Raw genomic sequence first — 19,411 nt, 5'->3', positions numbered from 1 at the left:
GGTTCTACAATCGACTCTCGATATAAGGATACGGTCGGGACCGAGAATCTGTATCCTTATAAGACGATCATCATTATAGGAAGTAAGGAGGGACAGGTAACCAGCATTTCGGGACCGCTGATATTTGCTATCCTTATAACGAGGGTATCACTATATGCAGTATCACTATAACAAGAGTCGACAGTATATTCATCCCATTATATTCTTTAACTAACTTATGCCCGGGAAAGCTGTTTGATTAAGGCTTGCTCCAAATTTGTTCCACTACCAAATTATGCTGTAGGGTGAAATATATCAAAAGCGTTAATCAGCTATCGAGTGTTACATACTCAATTGGTCAATTTAGTCATAGAAGCGACATTTTACAATAAAGTGTCGTAATTGAGTGGTATTGGAAAACTTGAAAATCCACTATAATTTAATTTTTCACTAGAATTAATGAATTAAAAAAAAAAAATTTCACTAGTACTACCGATAAGAACGACCGAGTGATGGATAGAACGCTTAGTCAAACCCGCACACGCGGCTAGACCACAACTGGCCACTCGTGTCTTCCCCTCTCTTCTCTCAACATCAACCACACAACTGCAACAAGTAACAAGTCACCTCGCCATCCTACAAAAGATATCGCTAACGCGTCTCTCTCTATCATCTCGATAACCTAGAGGGCCTACAGAAAACTTTAATAATGCCGAAGAATAAGGGAAAGGTACATATCGCTTCTCAGTTTTCCTTCATTCCCCTCTCCGCGGCCGGTCGCAAAAATTGGATTTGCATTAGCCCCACCAAAAATCTTCAGCCGCCACCAACCACACTGCACACTGCACTGCACCACCAGAGATACACCGCCAAACACCAACATAGAGGCTTCTGGAATTTTGATAGCTGATGAGTTTTGCGTATAGGGTGGTAAAAACAGGCGTAGAGGAAAGAACGAAAACGACAGGGAGAAGCGCGAGCTGACCTTCAAGGAAGATGGCCAAGGTTCGCCGAATCCTCTTTGTGTGGCAGGTGCAAATTTTACTTTGACCAAAACTAACCACCGGCCCTTCTCCTGTAGAATATGCGCAAGTCACAAAGATGTTGGGAAACGGTCGTCTAGAAGCCTTATGTTTCGACGGCGAGAAGCGTTTAGCCCATATTCGTGGGAAGCTTCGAAAGAAGGTAGGCTGCCACTCACGCCAGATATATCGATTGGTCTGCCGCTCATACATTCTATTCTAGGTCTGGATAAACCAAGGAGATATCATCCTTCTGTCACTCCGTGATTACCAGGACGAGAAGGGAGACGTTATCTTAAAGTACACTGCGGACGAGGCTCGTTCGCTCAAGGTTTACGGCGAACTTCCCGAAAATGCCAAGATCAACGAGACTGATACTTATGGTTTGCAAACTCCCTTATATCATCGTACACATTCCTTCCTCTTTACTAACCTTTATCCTATCCAGGTCACGAGGGTGGGGACGAATGCAATTTCGAGTTCGACGTCGAAGCTGGCGACATCGATATCGATGCTGTTTAAGGCTACCACGTTATTTCTTGTCTTTTTCTTCTTTTCCTTGGGCTTTTGGGAGGGGGGAGGGGGAGAAAAGGAGTTCACTCGTTTCATTTCTTCTTGAGATGGGGGGGAAAAGCTATATTAGGTGTTTTTTCAATTCTTTTTTTTCTTTCCTTTTTTCATTGACTCCAATTATCACAAACCTTGAAACGATCGAAACGTGTAGAATGGATTGCGATGACACAAGTTACTATTGCCTCATTAGAGGAGGACCTGGGAGGAGAGCAAAAAGTGGTGGGAGTATAGTGCCAGTAATCATGGATATCAGATTCCAAAGGTTTTATTGGACCTTTCTTACTTTATGGTTAGCAGAGCTGAGTACATCTGGATGTGAAGGTGGTCTGGTTCCATATCCTCCGTCCATTTTGTGGAGAAGTCCCAGTTCTTTGTAGACCTATCTCTATTGGCTTGTAATGAAAGTTTATTTGTGTAGATTCAGATGGTGAACCACAGAAACCGGAGAGATAAATTAGATGTTCGCTACCAATTTGCACTTGCATGGGATCATCCTCGTATGCCAACCATCTCGAGTGACGAAACATGATCATATGATGAATCTCAATATTCGATAGATGTAGTTGATCATCTCATGCCCATCAACGCAGCTAAGGTATTGCATAAATAATTGGGAGTTTGAGTGATTTATTCTATTGGGGGGCTTACCGCTCGTATGAACTTCTACTTGTCGGGGTCCAAATACTGGGGTCGAAGAGGTTCGATGTAAATCAAGTACATGTATGTGTATTGTCTGCCTAGATGCACAGAGGACTTGTTTGGCCAATTATCTCTGAGTCATCGACTACATGTACTTACATGTACATATGCAACACAGCCATGATATGTATATCGATAATCTTCAGCCTTCAGCCTTCTATTCTGCAATCTACACTGCAAAGAAGTGGTAGCTGGCATATATCGTCTGCACGAACAACATCATGCCATCGTTATAATTTCTGAGGAGTACCAGGCATTACGTACACCCATGCATCATATCAGGGGGGTTTTGTTGGTCACCCATAAATCCATAAATCCATAATTATTTTTCTCGGGCAACGAGGAGACGATACGATCCACCTCCACTAAATCTAGTGGTATTGTATACGAGCTGATGCTCTTCGAGCTTCTCCTCCTTGGGGCAGGAATAAAGTATTGGGCAATGCAGGCTTTTGGTTTACTAATGGGTGCGCGTGCTAGGCGTGAACTAGGTACTGCAAAAAAAGCCTAGACAAAACTTGCATTGTCCAGTACTTTTTGCCTGCCCCGAGTACCTCCTATCGAGTGGCTGAAAGGTTCCTGATTGACACCCACACGGAAAAAAGAAAATAATAGTTATCTGCGCACATACATGGATAGTTGGTCTTGATCTTGGCTAACTTTATTTCGACGCGACGTGCGCAGCTGCATGGAGTCGTGGACTGGACCTCCGACCAACCCAACCCAAATCTGATCCTCAAATCATTCCCGCCGATAAGCCTACATATGTACCTACATGCAACCAATCCACAAAAACTTGTAGGTGTGTACTCTACTCATGGGGAATTGACGCACGGGGGAGTGCAAGCCAACTACTCTAGAGAGGGGCTTGAAGACTCAGTGTAAACTTGTCCTGCGAAGCCCCTGTTAGTTACTCTGGGGCCTGCATCCCATATTTCTGGCCCCGAATTTCGGAGCTCGGCGGCAAGTGCCTAGAGTAGAGTGCTTGACGCACAACATTTCTCAGGCACGCGCAGCATATGATAACCCAGCATCCCAATGTTCCCATGGTTTTGGAGGACTCCAAGCTTTCCCCGCATGTTATGCATTGCCCTTTCCTTCTTAGTTTCGAACATAGGGCCTAGGGGTGTTTCTGCACCGCAAAATCTCAGGGATCACGAATTGGACTGGGAATACTGGGCTTCAGATTGGTCAAATGCGAGTTGAGCCTCAATCAGACAGACCCAAAGCGTAACTTTCAGTCGTGTTGACCAATGGGTAAGTGGTATTCCAGCCCAGTCCGATCCGATGTTCCTGAGATTCTGCGGTATCCCTTGGACGAATGAGACATTGGAAAATCTCTCTCATGCATTACCGTGTTCCATAAAGGAAGTGATTGACTGAACTTAAGGCAGCATGCTGCGAAATATATGGCATACCAGCGTAATATAAAGACTGGCAAACGCAGTAAGTTGTTTACCGGATGTTTCTCACTAAAATATAGAGATCACATGATATATATGCATGAGAGAGATTTTCCAATGTCTCATTCGTCCAAGGGATAGGTAGGAGTACTAAACGTATGCATGCAACCTCATTTAGAGTAGTTTCTATTCACGGGGAAGACCTCTTGGGAAAGGAGAATTGCCAAATAATCCTCGAAATAGTTGTTTACATTGTAACGGTTAGGTGTTGGCCAGATTTGAAGTCTGGAGTATACACAATCAACGTACATACGATAATATGCCTTAAAGATGCTGGTTACAAAGAAGATTGTTGCAAGGGTTAAATCAACATACAGGGCCATGACGCTACATTACTATGAGGCTACCAGTAAAATATCGGCGGAAAGCAGTGGTGCATATAATATACTTTTCATATCAACGCCATCGGTAAAGTTGTTCGAGACAGATACTGCACACTAGTTCGGTGAATTGAATTATATATATATATCCTGTATATAGTTTTGTTTTAATTATATCAACTGTGATTATACCGCGCGTTTATCAAGTCATCAGTTGTAGAGATTAGAAAACTTAGTGAGCGTGCGAGTATATCACTGGTTAATATGCCATATCATTTGCAATTGGTCTGTTTTTAAATTTGGGTCAATGATATGTATTTATTAGTTTCTCAATTCGCCTCACATGTGGAACATATTCATACAAGCAGAAAACAAATATATTCTTTAAGTTTATAACTAAATAAAGACCCAACAAAGGAAACAAAGGGGTGTTGTGGTATGGATTTAAGAGAATGGTTTGGTACAAAAGAAATCTGGGTAAAGGTGAGTAAAAACAAACAACGCAATGGAAACCAATGCCTCTCTGGCTTAACTGATGCTTCTGCAAAGCACCATAGTTATAAATTCGATAAGTGGGACTAGTCGTCTTCCAGAATATCCAAGTCCACAGCTGCCGCTGTGATACCGTCGCCAACGCCATCATCGATCTTGAAAGCAGCTTCATCGAATTCGTCCATCTGTAGGAAGTTGTCAGCGGGCTTGCCTCCTCTTGGGATATACATTCAAAATTGGAACTCACCGATGGTAAAATGGCACCCAACAATAGTTTGGGTATCTGATAGAGAAAGAGGGTGTCTTGAGTTAGAAAGATTCATCACGCCAAATAGGCAAAGCAAAAGTTGAAGTTTGTAGCATACCATTTCCCACCTCTCCTCCTTGCACCATTCTTCATTGGCTTCATCAATCGATTCGAGGGGCATATCCACTAATTTCGATTTATTAGCAAACACCTAAAAAGAAAGCTATTGAATCAAGCGCGGAAAGAAAATGTAGCTTACTTGGTAGGCAATCGACATGATCTCCCACCCGAGGGTGATTGTCAAGGGAAGTGAGTAGGGTCTTTGCACCCTCGTCATTTCCAACGCGAGAGAAGTGGAAAGCAACAGCTTCAAAAAAACTTTAGGTTAGATATGTCTACTCAAGTGATATTATAGGGATGAGTATGAATGTGATAGTATACATACCACTAGGCTTTTCTTTTTCCTTCAGGTGCTGCATGCATTCGAGAATAACCTTTTCAAGAAGGCCCTTCTTTTCACCCTCAACCTAAAGAAATAAATAAGTTAGAACTGTTTCTCGGGATATATAGCGTAAATTTATGAAGAGAAACATGAAATCAAAATCTTACCTGCCCATCAGTAATGATCATCACCAAAAGAGGCTTTTTCATTGCTGTGACGTCTTTGAGTACGAAGGGTAGCAAAATCTTCCTGCGCAACTCTGAACCCATCATGGTAAGACCAATCCAGGCACAACGACCAATTACCCCCGGGACGTCTTCCTTCTTGACATTCGCTTTACCCTGGCGGTGATTCAAAAATCTGACAGATTTGATCCCGGACGGATTGGCTAAGGTGTAAATATCGGCCACCTGCTGAAGAGCTCGTTCAAGAGTTGCAATACGCTTTGCATTTTCTTGAAGTTTCATAGAACTACTATCATCTGTTCCAAAGGTAAGAATACAAACAACTTGGTATTTAGTATCGCGGGAGCCAAACCAATCAACACAACCAGGTCATAAAGTGTCAATATAGACAATTCAATTGCCATTTCCATGGAGCAGTTATATGGCGCCGAGGTTAAGGCTGTCACCATAAGCTCGCCTTGCTTGGCTGCCTCTGGCAAAAGAGGTTCTACCATGGCTTTTAGGGTCGGTTTTTGGTTCGGGTCTGCGATATAGTTCTCATATCTTTCTTTACATTTGTCATTGACACTAGCGCTAGGAAGATCCGGCACAACTGGCGTGGTAGTTGAGGCTGGTGCAGTAGTAGACATCTTTTAAAAAATTCTTATTGAAGATATGTAGATTAAGTGAGGTTCTGTTCTTTGAGTTCGGTTTGCTGCTCGATGGAAGGATGAAGATTGAAAAACTGTGGGAAATCCAGCCTTCTTATAGTGCACGACGAGAGTAGATCTAGAGGTTGAGAACAAGAGGGGCACTATACTACTGCGCATTCGTCATTGAATTGCGAAGAAAAAAAGAAAACACGCGCAGTTCATTTTATGCATGTTTGTGCCTGATAACGATAGATCGGTATCGGTGGTGAATCTGGCTATACCAATCGATATATACTTGTACCAATCAGCTTTGTAGTTTAGTATACGTATATACGTAGGTACATATTGACAATGCCTGGAACTAAACTACATGTAATCTCTACTCTAAAGAATTGCGGGGGGCATTCGATCTCCTCATGCAAAACATGCATCTGAAAATACTGAGGATAAAGAATATATTCCTCTTATTGGACCTTAGCGCATCCAACGTTACAGCGTGAGGTAAAATTATTGTAGAAGCATGGGAAGAGTTCTATTGGCCGAGTCAGCCACCTAAACCCTGTTTTTAGACCCCTGTTTCTACAATAATTCTACCTCTCGCTGTAAAATCGGCCATTTGAGGGTCTGATCATACGTAGGATCGACATTTGAAAAAGCTAACGTTATCACTCTTAAGCTAGAGAGCAGCCTTCATCATCCCATATTTCTCATCAGCGTTCATTTTACTCTGCTGTATTGCTCTTTATCGTGCTGTTGAATATTATCCCCAAATCAAATGGGTAAATCCTTAATTACTTGATCCATGCCCCGCAGCCGACAATTGACAAATCCAAATTTTTCGAGCATCTGATTTGCTAGTTTTTCAGCCTAGTTTCGCGTTTTCAAAACTAGACAAAATAGCACCTCACTTTGCATATCGATCGTCGTGTTGTCCATTTATCAAATATATACTACCGCAGAATCTCAGGAATAACGAATCGGACTGGGCTGGAATACCACTTACCCGTTGGTCAAGATGACCAAGAGTTACGCTTTGGGTCTGTCGGATTGAGGCTCAACACTCATTTGACCAATCTAAAGCCCAGTATTCCCAGTCCAGTTCGATTCGTTATTCCTAAGATTTTGCGGTAAGTTTCATGGAATTGTCAAAGATATCTAGCGCCATTGAGAAGCAGAGAAACCACAGCCTCAAATATTGAGCTCTGCGCATGAGTTGCCAGCAGAATAAGTTCATGTAACTGTGTTACATGTACATTCAACTGATTGGTAGCAGCGAGCAATCACGAGTCAACTGTGTCTACGGATCTGAAACGTGCGTTTGGACATGCATGCGGTTGGGATACTAAGTACATACGTGTATTTGCTTTTTCTCCAGGATGAGATTCGATCGAATTCGTGTGCTGCATATATAGAAAAACCCGTGGCTATTCTCACCATGCTGGAATTTATTTACCGATGTGTACTGTAGAGGCTTCAATTAAGACTTCTCAGAACGACTACATCCACTCGTTCTGCCCATATATTTTTGTACTCTAGGGAAGTCTCCCCAAAACATTCACGATTAGATTTGAGTGTGCTTTGAAGCTTTCAATGAAGTCTTGAAATTTAGATTATAAACCTTACGAGTATTTTAATTTTTTCGATAGAATCAACTTGTGAAGGAAATCCACTAACTGGTGGCTTCGGGTGCATCTGCCGGCTATCAATAATCTAGAATCAATAGGCGCCGGTAGCTCGCTACAATATGTAGCCAGTCAGAAAACAACACCGCCTCTAGCTCTGCGCACACAAATGTCGAATTAGATGGGCGAATTCCGCGAGGTAGAAAGGGAGCAGGGAGCATGCAGGGATCAATTGAAATCTGTAGGCTCAAAAAAAATTGGGACGTAAGAGATGTCCACATGAGCTGGGTGAATAAGATGATTCACACGTAGACGTGACTAACATCGAAGCTTCAAACCAGGCGCTTTGGAGCAGATTGCAAACTGGGCAATCATAAATTTGTAGGTACTCACATCATCACACACCGCCTGAAGTAGTTGGGGATTTAGCTTGAGATCCGATCAAGTTTCCGATATAATACTTAGTACCTAGTTGCCAGCCTTGCTATTTTGGAAATTGATCCATAACGACGTCATGGTATATGACGATTGAAGCTTTCATGCTTACTTACTTTAAGCCCATTTGAATGCTGTGTTTTGCACGGTGCTTATTAATATTTTGTTTGTATATTCTTTCTGAACGTCGATATATATCCTTAGTTACTAATTTGATGGGAAGTCATTTTTCGTGCAGAGTTTATAATTTATGGACCTACATTAACAATTACAGCCACTCTATATGATCACAAGGCTTAAAACCCAACGCTTTAGAGATAAGGCTGTCCCTCTCGGAGAATCCTTTGTAAAGTAGAACATGCGTATGCAGATATGGGGCGATCTGCGATCCAGCCTTGTGATATTATAATCACTGAGTGGATATCACTAGTACTACTATGCATTGCCTAGTTTGTGCAACTAACATGCATATGTATACCTTCTCTGAACCATAGTCATGTAGTTCGAGGTATGATAGATAGTACATCTATACTTATCAAAAGTAGGTATTGAAGTTGAAACCTTCGACATCACTGGACCCGATAGGTTGGAAGGTCCCGTACTCTTGAGTAGCTCATATGATTCAATGATATTCAATTAACACTAGGTAGTTACTGGCTGATCATTCCAGGTACATATACGTAGACAGCCGATCACCATTTAATATGGGTGTATATGTTTCGATAATGTTCCAAAGAAAATATTCTGGTTTTGCCACTGTGAATATGCAGATAAGGCGACTTATACGAAACCATGAGGTTCCATCGCACGCTACATCTACTCTAAGTTACTTCAATAGTTCAAGTAGTAAGTGCGGCACCTGTGTAGCTGAGAGTATGCCAACAAGTCATCAATTGCAAGGAAAACCACACATTTGCCGGAAATAAGGGGCTCCCTTTAAGTACCGGCCAGTATCTTGAGTTACAATTTCTAATTATTATTGAAAATGAAATAGGTAACTACATGTAGGTACATTACTTTAACGTCGGAACTAGGTTTTTTATAAGACGGAGTTTTAAAACTAAGTCTTCGAAAAGCTTGATATAAGCCTTGTGTCTCAAATAAACCTAAATCTGGCCTGTTTTTGATATAAGTAATCGTGACTTTTGCTCAGTACTACACATATATAGGGCTATATTAAGGCTTTCTCTGGGGGTAAGGCTTCGAAATAGAGAATAATTAGGAAAATACGACGTAAGATTAGAGCTCAAAAGGACAGCTTTCTCGGGTTTCTGTGGGTTAGGGCTAGGCAATTAGTAAATATCAAACCGTGTTCTTCCATCTGTTTAACCCCCCCCCCCCCCCAATCTCCCAATCGTCAAAATTAATATCAAAACAAGAGCTAATCAGCGAACCTAGAAGCAGCAGCAGCAGCGAATCTAACAGCAGCAGCAGCAGCTCGAGCACCAAATCCAGCAACAAATCGATCACCAAACCCAGCACCAAATCCACCCAATGGAGCGAAATAGGTCGGTGGGCAGGTAGGCAGGTAGGCAGGTAAGCAGGTAGGCATGTAGGCAGGTAGGCGCGCAGGTAGCAAACTGACGATAAACATGTATATATATATCTAATTGAAAATTACGCTTGATTTTTACGTGAGATATCACCGATGTCAAATCAGTATGAAAACAGGCCTACAGAGACATCCGGATCTTCCAATGAATAAACCTTATTAAGCCTTATTATATAAAAATACTTGTCAAATATCGTCAGCCTGAATAGCAATAATCCTCAAACGAAACATATGTTTACAAGGAACTCAAAAAGCAAAAAGAGCTTATCGTCAAATATACCCAAAATCAAGCTTATATAAGCTCAAAACGAGTCTTATAAAAAGCACTGTCCTGGCGCTAATGTAGCATGGGGTACATTCTGCCTACAATACTCTAAGCTCAAATCCTCTCTTTTGCTTTTTTGAACCACCAAGGACATAATCTTATCTGGAAAAAAGTCTTATATTAGCCTTAAAAAATGCATAAGTCTTAAAATATGGAAAAAAGGCTTATTTCGACATAAGTATTTTCACCTGAAGTTACTTTCAGTAGGCTTATTTGCAAAAAAAGGATTATATCACAGAAAACAATTATTTAAGGCTGATATGAGCCTGTTTCAAGTCTTCCGCAATTTTTATTTTTTTACCCGTTTCGACGGTAAAGTAGTTACTAGTGGTCGACGATCTAGTCGTTTGAGGCAAGCAGAGATAACTCCTTCCAGGTGCTCGAAGTAATTAATGCAAGTACGCGTATCCCTTGGCCTCCAAACTACATGTAGGCAGATTTAGACTGTGGCCCAGTGACTTTGCCATATGATTGAGTGGAGGGTCCCGAATCTGCATGTCTCACCAGGTCAATTGAGGGATACGAGCTGTTCATCTAAGTAGAAATGATATCGTGGCGCTAGCTCTAGAAACTGACGTGACAGGGACCGGATTTTATGTAAGCAAAAATACGCGTATCATAAAAACGATTATTGGTATGTATGTATTGCAACGGATACCAAGACGCATGTACCTGAACAGCATGTGTGGTTAAAATTAAAACGGTCTAGTCTATGGGTTGATCATGACCTTTGGAGGAACAATACCATTTACGAGTATAGCAGATAATGTCGGTAGTTTAATCAGCTACATACGTAGTATATAGGTGGAAGTACTGCTAGCGAGCCCGATTAGAGGGCTTCGTCATCCAAGTCTTTATTAACGTTGTGCATTTCTTTATACAAGGCCTAGGATGCATGGTGGAGTGTATCGAGTTTCACCAGACTCCTGGGGTTATGAATTGGAACATATTGAGGCATGCGCGCACCCTATAAGATGAAAAACTCTACATTACAAACTGTACTTCTAGAAATGGTATAGTCATTAGATTAAAACCGTATAAACTCGTTATTCCGTCTAGGTAAGCTGGTGGTGATATGTACATATGTACTTATATAGCATCCAAGCACAATACAAAATAAGACGGTACTTGAGGCATGCTTGTATTTTCTCGCCGATAATTGGGCGAGTTTTGGATCTGGATTGCCAGTACGTACTTGATCAGCAATGTCTTCATGTACAAAACTGTCTTTAGAACTAGAGTATTTTGTTAAATGCTCGGATACTATGCATAGGTATATGCAGATTTTATCCGACGTAAAACCATTTAAACCCCTCAAGTAGCCGAGGCTCACGCCTTTCAATAATAATTATAGGTTTCCAAGGCAAAAAGTTGTCTTTTTCATGGCCTAGAACATATAGGATCACTCGCACCCTCGAGAAGCTCAAGAACCAAATTTTACATCTTTTGCGTTTAGTTAGTTTATGAATGAAACTATTCTGTTCTATATCTTGAAATAAATTATGCTTTGCTCACTTTACTACGGGCTACCCAGACATTGCATTCGATAGTTGGGAACATGTCTCGCAATCACAATACATCACTCAGCCTTGGCACCTTGTGCCGTGCCTGAATGACCCTGGATGCTTTTGAGGGTATACTTGGACACGGTCCTTAGTAAACGGCGTGTTTAATATCTTGATTACTATCTTTTAAATTGGTTTCGTTCTTTATGAGCACATAGAATCGCACCTTAAATTCGGAGGCCAGCGTACGCGTGTGGGGGAGATTTTGTTTTCTGATGTTGCTACATATGGCTCAGTTCACCATAGAGGGTGAGTGTGTCAACTTGAATTCTCATTGACAGAAACCGACTTTTAGTTCAAAAGAAGTGTGGTTTAGGGTTTTGACTTGAGGCTCTCCCTCTAAAATTTATTGTCACTCAAGTTGACACACCCAGGCCCCCTATGGTGAATTGAGCCATATGTAATGATCATATGAAGATAGTGTGTGCTACGATTTGATTTGATTTGATTTGGAATCTGTAATCGAATCAAATCATAAGATATTACGTATTAGACCGGGTACCGTGTCAGACCTAGAAGAGTGTCAATCCCACACAAATTTGTATGAGGATTTCTGCTGCCAAAGCTATCTCCACCTCTTGAGATAATATTTACTATCAGATTTTTACGAAATGAATTTCACTTAAAAACACAAGCATTTGAATAGTTTCCAGATTCACTATCCTCTATTATGGTGATTGTAGAGTCTTCGTTTTTCGAAGGCTTTAGGTCTAGTTTTAGTGGCGTTGCCATGCGACACACTTATAGGTCTGACACGGCACTCTACTCGGTCGAAAAATCATGATTTGATTTGGTTTATTAGTCTCAAGAAATCGATTTTAATCGTAATCACGTACACCCCAATAGAGATCAGGTGTTCAAAAGCCTTTTAAAGGGCTATTTTGCTAAATTTAAATTTAGGTATTTCCTGAGATGATCTTCATATAAGAAAGGTAGTCGGGAAACGCGTATATTTTGAAATCGATTGAAAATCGATTTTTCATTGGACACAATCATAATCATGATTTGATTGCATATCTTAAATCAAATCTAAATTAAAGTAATAAATTGAACGGTTTTTAAATCATGGGGTGTACACTATATGAACGAACGTTACCGCGAGCGATTTAAGTAGCCCACCATCCCATCCGCATTAAGTACTTTTGGAAATGCAATGCAACTGGTGTCTCTGTGCTTGTGCTGTGCCTTGCCTTGCAGTTGAGGAAGACCGCCATCCGGTGCTCGAGTTATATCGATAATTTCGCCCGTGGCCGGTTAACATAAATAAATCTATTAATATTACTAACATATATAACGACATGAAAAAGGTTGGCGCATGCAGCTGCCCCCGCATGTGTGAAGGTCGACAAGGTAAAAGACTAAAGAAATAGGGTAATCGCATACACCAACCCGCAACCCAGAAACCCAGCAATCTAGTGCCCGTGTATCTGTCAAGTGTAGTTACATCATGTTATCACGGTGTAGGTGTTGCGTTCGCTGTTCCCTGCACAGACGTCAATGGGTTCTGGGGTTTGGCGTCACGTACAGAGCCACATACATAACATGTTTCAATTGCAGCCTTCTCAATATCGGCTTCAGATTTTTTCCCCGTAGTTAGTTCCTTCCATTTTTGAGGCCAATCCTCGTAGACATGGTCAAACCAGCAAGTTAGGATCCCAATAACAAGTGTAACAGGCGCGGAGATTGCCCAAAAGATTGTGTGTTCTGACTTCGCTCTGTGAACCCATCCTTCGTTCATGCCAAGATACTATCGTCCCAGGTCGTATTCTCAGCCAAAGTCCAATAATAACAGAAATTAATATAATTGTATTTAGAAGACTTACCGAAGCGAAGAATGATAATGGCAAGAACACCATGGTTATGAACATCAATGCTGTCATTACTCGAGCTTGCTTTTGGATTATTCGATTTTGATAGATGACAGCACCGGTGTGTCCCCCGGCCTCTTTCGTTTGATTTTCAATCGCATGCACGATTGTGATGGTTTGATCGGGAATTCTTTTATTTCCGATTTCTTGTATCGCATCTTGGACCCCCTTAGTCGTATTCATTGCCATTTCCACCTCTATAAAACTACAAAACTATCACAAAGGTTAGCAAACTTATTTAATGGTTTTTGGAAGAGTGAGGAAGTACAGATTTTTGTAGTTTCCTCACACCCTTGACTAAATCTTTGAGGTTTTCGTAAAATAGTTTCCTTTCTCCGATTATCTTATCAATTGTCGGCAGTGCGGGTCTTATTTGTTCCTTCATCTCCCAGAGCATCGGTATCTTCATTGAATTTCTGTCGTAGGTATTCTCCTGGTAGAAAGTGTTTTCGTAAATTTGTCGAAGTTCTTTCAAAATTTCTATTTGTGATTTCACTCCGATATTTAGCGCTGATATATCCGTATTAAGTCTCTCAAGATTTGAGATTATGCTGATGTCATCAGTGGAGGTTAAAGAGCTCATGCGGCGTGTGACTATGTATTGCTATGAGGTTGGTGCAAATATTAGCGCTTAGATCATATGGATTTAAATCTGTAAATGGGATTACGAACTTGTTCGCATAGCTTGTCCTCAAAGAAATTGAAAATCTTCTTTTGTGGACATTTAAGGACATTAGAAATAATTGTGACTAGCGAGCGGTAAGCGCCATGTCTTTCTTGATACTGAAACAGTGGTGGTGGCCGCCCCGGTTGTCCGTCTTCTTTAGATCTAAATATTGCTATCATCTCTAATTAACGAGGTTTGTAAGCATCTGATCATTATGTATATATATGTTTGTGTAGGGGGAACAGAATGTCAAACCATTGTTAATAACCATCAATAAGGCTTTGTGAACTCTAGCTTCCTTTGTTTCTGAAGATAACGAGACTGGATTATCAAGCTTATTTTTATCGCGCCCCAGAGACATGTACTCAGGCAAACTGAAACTTTCAGGCATATCGCTTTTTATGGACGTTCCAAGGCTGAAGTAGGGCAGGGAGACCCCAAGAACTAAAGCCTGTCCTTCGTCTGAACAGTTGAAAAATACGGGAGTGCTAGACTTCAAGGTAGGAAGGTTCGCAGGCATTAGAATCTTACTGAACCGCTTCATCTCTTCCTCCGCTATCTTCTTGGCGTTTTTGACAAGTTCGGGGTCCGCATTTTGATCTTTAATGGTGATTTCTGAATAATCCCAGCTGTTTCTATGAGAGTCGCCAGTTGGCTTGCCTACATCTTTGCCTTTTTTAGAGTCGGAGTTACTAGGAGCCTCCAAATCATCAATGAATTCGGGGTCTTTAGTAACTATTGATTTCTTATTCTTGTCATACAGCATCCTGTAAATATTGCTCTCCATTTCTTGTTGGAGCATCTTCTTCGCATTTGGTAGAAATCCCTGGAATTAAGAAAGGGACTTGTTAGTTTCCATTTTTTCTTTGAGGGTAGGGGGTTTCTCTATAGCGTACTTGGGCGGCATTCTCAACATTAGAAAAGTCCCTGTGCGTTTTAATTAGCCATGAACATATAAATTGGAAGGATAAGCATACATAACTCGTAGATATATCAAGCTATCGTTTTTGGGGTCAGGATTATGCCATAGCTCACGGAAGCTATCAAGTTCCACGAAAGATTCCAGTGAAGCTTCTGACTGCTTATCCGTCTCCCTCTTAGTCATTTCTTGATTCCCATCTTTCTGATGAGAGTGACCATCATCTAGATGTTCAACGCTATAATCGAAGACCTTAACGCTGTTTCCGTTTCCTAGCCCCTGAACACCGGATTCTAATAAAATTCCATAGTTCTGCAATAGACATGTCCGTTCGTTGATTGGTAGTTCTTCAACATCATCGCGGCGCAAAAGTCGGGGGGAGGTTGGGCGTCCATCGCCGAGTACGGAGCTTGGGAGAGTTTGACTAGATGAGGGTTCAATATCAGCAGTCACAGGATGTGAATTGCTAGTTATATCTGTAGAAAACCCCGCAGGCGCCTCTTTAGTTACAGGTGGGCTCGTGGACATTTTGGATCCGTTGAGGGACATTTTGGATCTATTCGAGGTCTCAAGCTGGGTTGATGTGATCGTCATATCTGCTGAACAAGGTTTTGGAGTAAATTTCGAGGGGCAGATGCGGTATATATTGTGCTGGAAAGAAAGAAAAAATCAAACCTCGGATATGCTCGATTTTTGTGACAATCAAGCCTTATTTTCTGCACGGACATCATTGTGCATTGGCCAATTAGCCAATTAGGCCAGTTCTCAATTTTCGATATGTATGATAGTACATAGTGGCTGTGAGGACACGCGTAAAATCACGAGGGGCTATGTAAGCAGTTTAGTTATGTACGGTATAACCGGAGTGCTGTGAACTCTACTATGTATTTATCTGAGTTACATGTTGCTGGTTGACACACAATCAAGTATTGTACTGCGGTAAGTCTTTGGGTTTACTCTAAATCCTTCCTCCAAATCACTACATACTCACGGCAGGCATGAAGTACCCGAATATGCAGCTGCAAGTTTTTGGTGTATTTTTGACTTCTAATCCAATGGAAATCGCAGATTAGGACGTGAATTTTCGGGTACTTGTTACTGCCGTGGGTACAACCCCATCAATAAAGAGGCTGGCTGGTGCTTGTATGTACTCCGCCTCATACTGTCGTGGGTACAACCCCATCAATAAAGAGGCTGGCTGGTGCTTGTATGTACTCCGCCTCATACGGCTTTTTATCCGTCCTGAATACATAGAGTAAGTACATGTACTCTAGGTAGGCTGGTTGGTGTGCGCATGCGCAGCTGCGCAGTAATTGGAGTACTTTAGCGCGCTTTGCGTAGAAACCCTGACGCTTAAGACGTAGTAGGTTAGATTTTCATGTCAATCTTGTCTCAGACGTTTCGTTTGCTGCACGACATTGGCTCATATGTTCCCTCCGGAAAACTCTGAGAACCCGCCCCGAAGTGAGACTCCGGGTGTAACATTCAGTGGAGGCAGTCACTAAACGATCCCCGCGACCGGGGGCGCTTTGGACGAACGTCTCAATTCTTACTTTATCTAGAATGTACGTAAGTATCCCTCCCAGGGAACTACATGTACATGTAGTTATATAATTACATGTATGTACCTACTCTATATCTTAGGGTGTTTCCTGTGATCACGTCTCCTACGTTCTCAAGTTTAACGCATGTAGTCAGGCCATGCAAACTGTTAGAGTAGATAGAGAGGATCGCCGTCTAGGTTTGTTATTGGGTTGTCTTGGCGGAAAACACCCTGGTACAGTAGCCTACTCTACATGCAGTAACCAACAGCAACAATAACCGTGCCTGAATTGTGCAGGTCTGTAGGCTAGACTCTTTCGTCGGGGGTGGAGTCGGGCTGGGTGTGCGGGCGGACCAGGTCCTAGGTCCGCCCGCACACCCAGCCCGACTCCACCCCCGACGAAAGAGTACCTACATGTAGAGTACACTCACTCACGAGGTAAAGGCGGATCCTGTCTGATAGCGGCCAGGGATTTGAGGCCAATAGCAGTTAACTTTGGACCGCCAAGGCTAAATTGCGGTAAAAACAACCACCAGACAGGATCCGCCGTCACTAGGTGAGCGACTGTACCACATAACGTTTTTGACCTAGTACCGTGTCAGACTGGGAATCGGGTCGTTACCATACAAATTTGGTTGTGACTATTGCCGAGCCTTTTCGCCTCCAAAATTCATGTGAAGATTTTAGTGCTGTTGCCATACGGCCCGATTCTACAGTGACAGAAACATGGATAAAATGACTACCACAGTCTTTAGCAATACCGTACCACTACCGTTTACTTCGTCAAAATACGGAGATAAAGCGGCATATTCTCACAATTGTACAATGCCGTATTGATGCGGTATCAGTTTTACCCCCATTTCTGATACTGTAGGTCTGACACGGACCTACCTACACATGATAAACAATTGATTTAGGAATAGCACTGTGGAATTAAGGAAGACTAAGGTTTTTTGACCGAGTACCGTATGGCAACAGCACCAAAATCTTTGGAGGCGAAAAGGCTCGGCAATAAACACGACCAAATTTATATGGTAATGACCTGATTCCCAGTCTGACACGGTACCAGGTCAAAAACGTTACATGTACTCGCGTGTAGGGGAAAGAACCAGAAAATGCAACTGAGAAAACAGGGATTATTTGTATGGAGTGGCGCCGATATGCCATACAAAATAGGCATTTGCATTTTGACATCAACTTATTCTTAACGTAGGGGGTTCGTACCGTTTGCCTAACGATTTGCGACGAAATCAACTACTTGTGCAGAGACCTAATAGGATTTTCAAAGGAGTTTGCATGGCACCTCTGAAGTAGTCGGACGCAGCTTTAAATTGGTACTCTCAAACTTGGCTCTCGACCGCTATGCACACAGCACGATGAATTCCCAATCGCAAGGTGCATGATGCCAAACGTTTTTGATCCGCCAGTTAGGCTCCTACGTTAGAAATCCTACCTTACCAGCCCCATTACCGGTATCCAGTAACTAGAATCTGAGCGAGAAAATAAGTATCATTATAGCAACTATACAGTAATGATAAGTGATGTACACCCGCAGGAAAAAAGTGAGGAAATAACGAGTGTAACTAATCCGAACCCTAATGAAAAGTGAAAATAGAAATGAATAGAAGTAATATAACTACACAATGAGATATAGAATAGATACTACTATGGAGCGGTAAATGTGTCAAAAGTAATTTTACCAACGGTAGTAAATTATTTACCACCGGTGGTATAAGCACTGAATTTCAGTCATTGTATCTGCACGCTATCCTACATTAGTACATTTCCACCAGTATAAACACTGAGTTTCGGTCTTTATGCTGCGCTATACTAAATAAGTAAATGTTCAATCATTAATGCCAAAACTTATGAAAATTTCCCACCAGTGGTGAAATACCGCCACCGATGGTGAGATTCCCCACCGGTGGACAATTTCATATATATTGGCATTATATGGCCCCTTTTGGCCAAAAGGTCTGTGCTTTTATCATAAAAATTAGCATTATAGGGTATAAATACTTGTATTATTTTCACCACCGGTGGTAAAATTACTTTTGACACATTTACCGCCCCATATACTACGGCCTCTGAACTATATTTACTACTTTTTATGACCTCCCTTGTTCTTTACTACTGCTGCAATTCTCTTTGGTATGCTGTCAATGATTTTATGTACATTTTCCCAATCTAGCCTTTCCCACTCTTCCCTAGCTTGGGCTTCAATGACTTTTATATTTTCATTCAGAGTAGCCTCTCTTCGCTTTCCGGACTTGTCAAAAGCATGGCTAGGGAATACTCGTGGGGCTGTATTGCGGGTGCGGGATGTCAAGTTAGACGCACTCGTTGTCACGCTATTCGTTGTTTCCTCACTTTTTCCTGCGGGTGTGCATAGGTAAGTACATACATGCAAAATTTCCAATCCACACTTCGACGATCGGCATGTAGATACTCTAGATACACTATCCATATGGCCATACCAATATTTCATTGGTTCATGTAATACACGGCTATCCCACAAACGTGGTGAGTTTTAATTGTAGTTTGTGGATCATTCGAATAACTATTCTTGTGGGTGTCGTGCGAGTCAGTTTAATCAAATATGATACACAAACGAGAGTACCAAGAAGCACTACCAATTCGTATTTGCAGCAGATGTACAGAAAAGGCAAAGAAGTTTACAGATCATTTATCTATTTGCGGTACCGGTTACCAGATTGCTACGATCCAGATAATTCCGTAGAAGGCTTCTCTAGCCACTCTGACAGTTAACTTAAGTGAAAGATCAACCTTGTAACCGACTTCTGTACCTCTTCTCCACCAACCACCATTAACTGTCCAAGTGATGGGGGGTGTCCGAGTGG

At 41.8% G+C, this 19,411-nt stretch overlaps 3 protein-coding genes across 3 annotated transcripts; 1 reads left to right on the top strand and 2 right to left on the bottom strand.

Moving 5' to 3' along the window:
• Nucleotides 1-688: 688 nt before the first annotated feature.
• Nucleotides 689-1,523, top strand: H6S33_005421 (uncharacterized protein; the record flags this gene model as incomplete). Its single annotated transcript, XM_044836765.1, has 5 exons — nt 689-709; nt 906-984; nt 1,061-1,164; nt 1,225-1,384; nt 1,450-1,523. The coding sequence occupies 5 exons, from the start codon at nt 689-691 to the stop codon at nt 1,521-1,523; spliced, it is 438 nt and encodes a 145-aa protein (XP_044698730.1).
• Nucleotides 1,524-4,634: 3,111 nt separating this feature from the next.
• Nucleotides 4,635-6,051, bottom strand: H6S33_005420 (uncharacterized protein; the record flags this gene model as incomplete). Its single annotated transcript, XM_044836764.1, has 8 exons — nt 4,635-4,733; nt 4,796-4,831; nt 4,914-4,981; nt 5,055-5,162; nt 5,241-5,322; nt 5,405-5,718; nt 5,775-5,918; nt 5,976-6,051. The coding sequence occupies 8 exons, from the start codon at nt 6,049-6,051 to the stop codon at nt 4,635-4,637; spliced, it is 927 nt and encodes a 308-aa protein (XP_044698729.1).
• A 6,955-nt stretch (nt 6,052-13,006) lies between these two features.
• On the bottom strand, nt 13,007-15,556 carry H6S33_005419 (uncharacterized protein; the record flags this gene model as incomplete). The annotated part of the gene is made up of 8 exons (XM_044836763.1): nt 13,007-13,036; nt 13,091-13,300; nt 13,377-13,634; nt 13,690-14,025; nt 14,094-14,269; nt 14,344-14,914; nt 14,985-15,015; nt 15,066-15,556. The coding sequence occupies 8 exons, from the start codon at nt 15,554-15,556 to the stop codon at nt 13,007-13,009; spliced, it is 2,103 nt and encodes a 700-aa protein (XP_044698728.1).
• Nucleotides 15,557-19,411: the final 3,855 nt, after the last annotated feature.

The sequence above is a fragment of the Morchella sextelata genome (genome assembly GCF_020137385.1).
Source record: "Morchella sextelata strain SCLS chromosome Unknown scls_2, whole genome shotgun sequence".
Taxonomy (NCBI): domain Eukaryota; kingdom Fungi; phylum Ascomycota; class Pezizomycetes; order Pezizales; family Morchellaceae; genus Morchella; species Morchella sextelata.
This window is presented reverse-complemented; position numbering and strand designations above follow the sequence as displayed.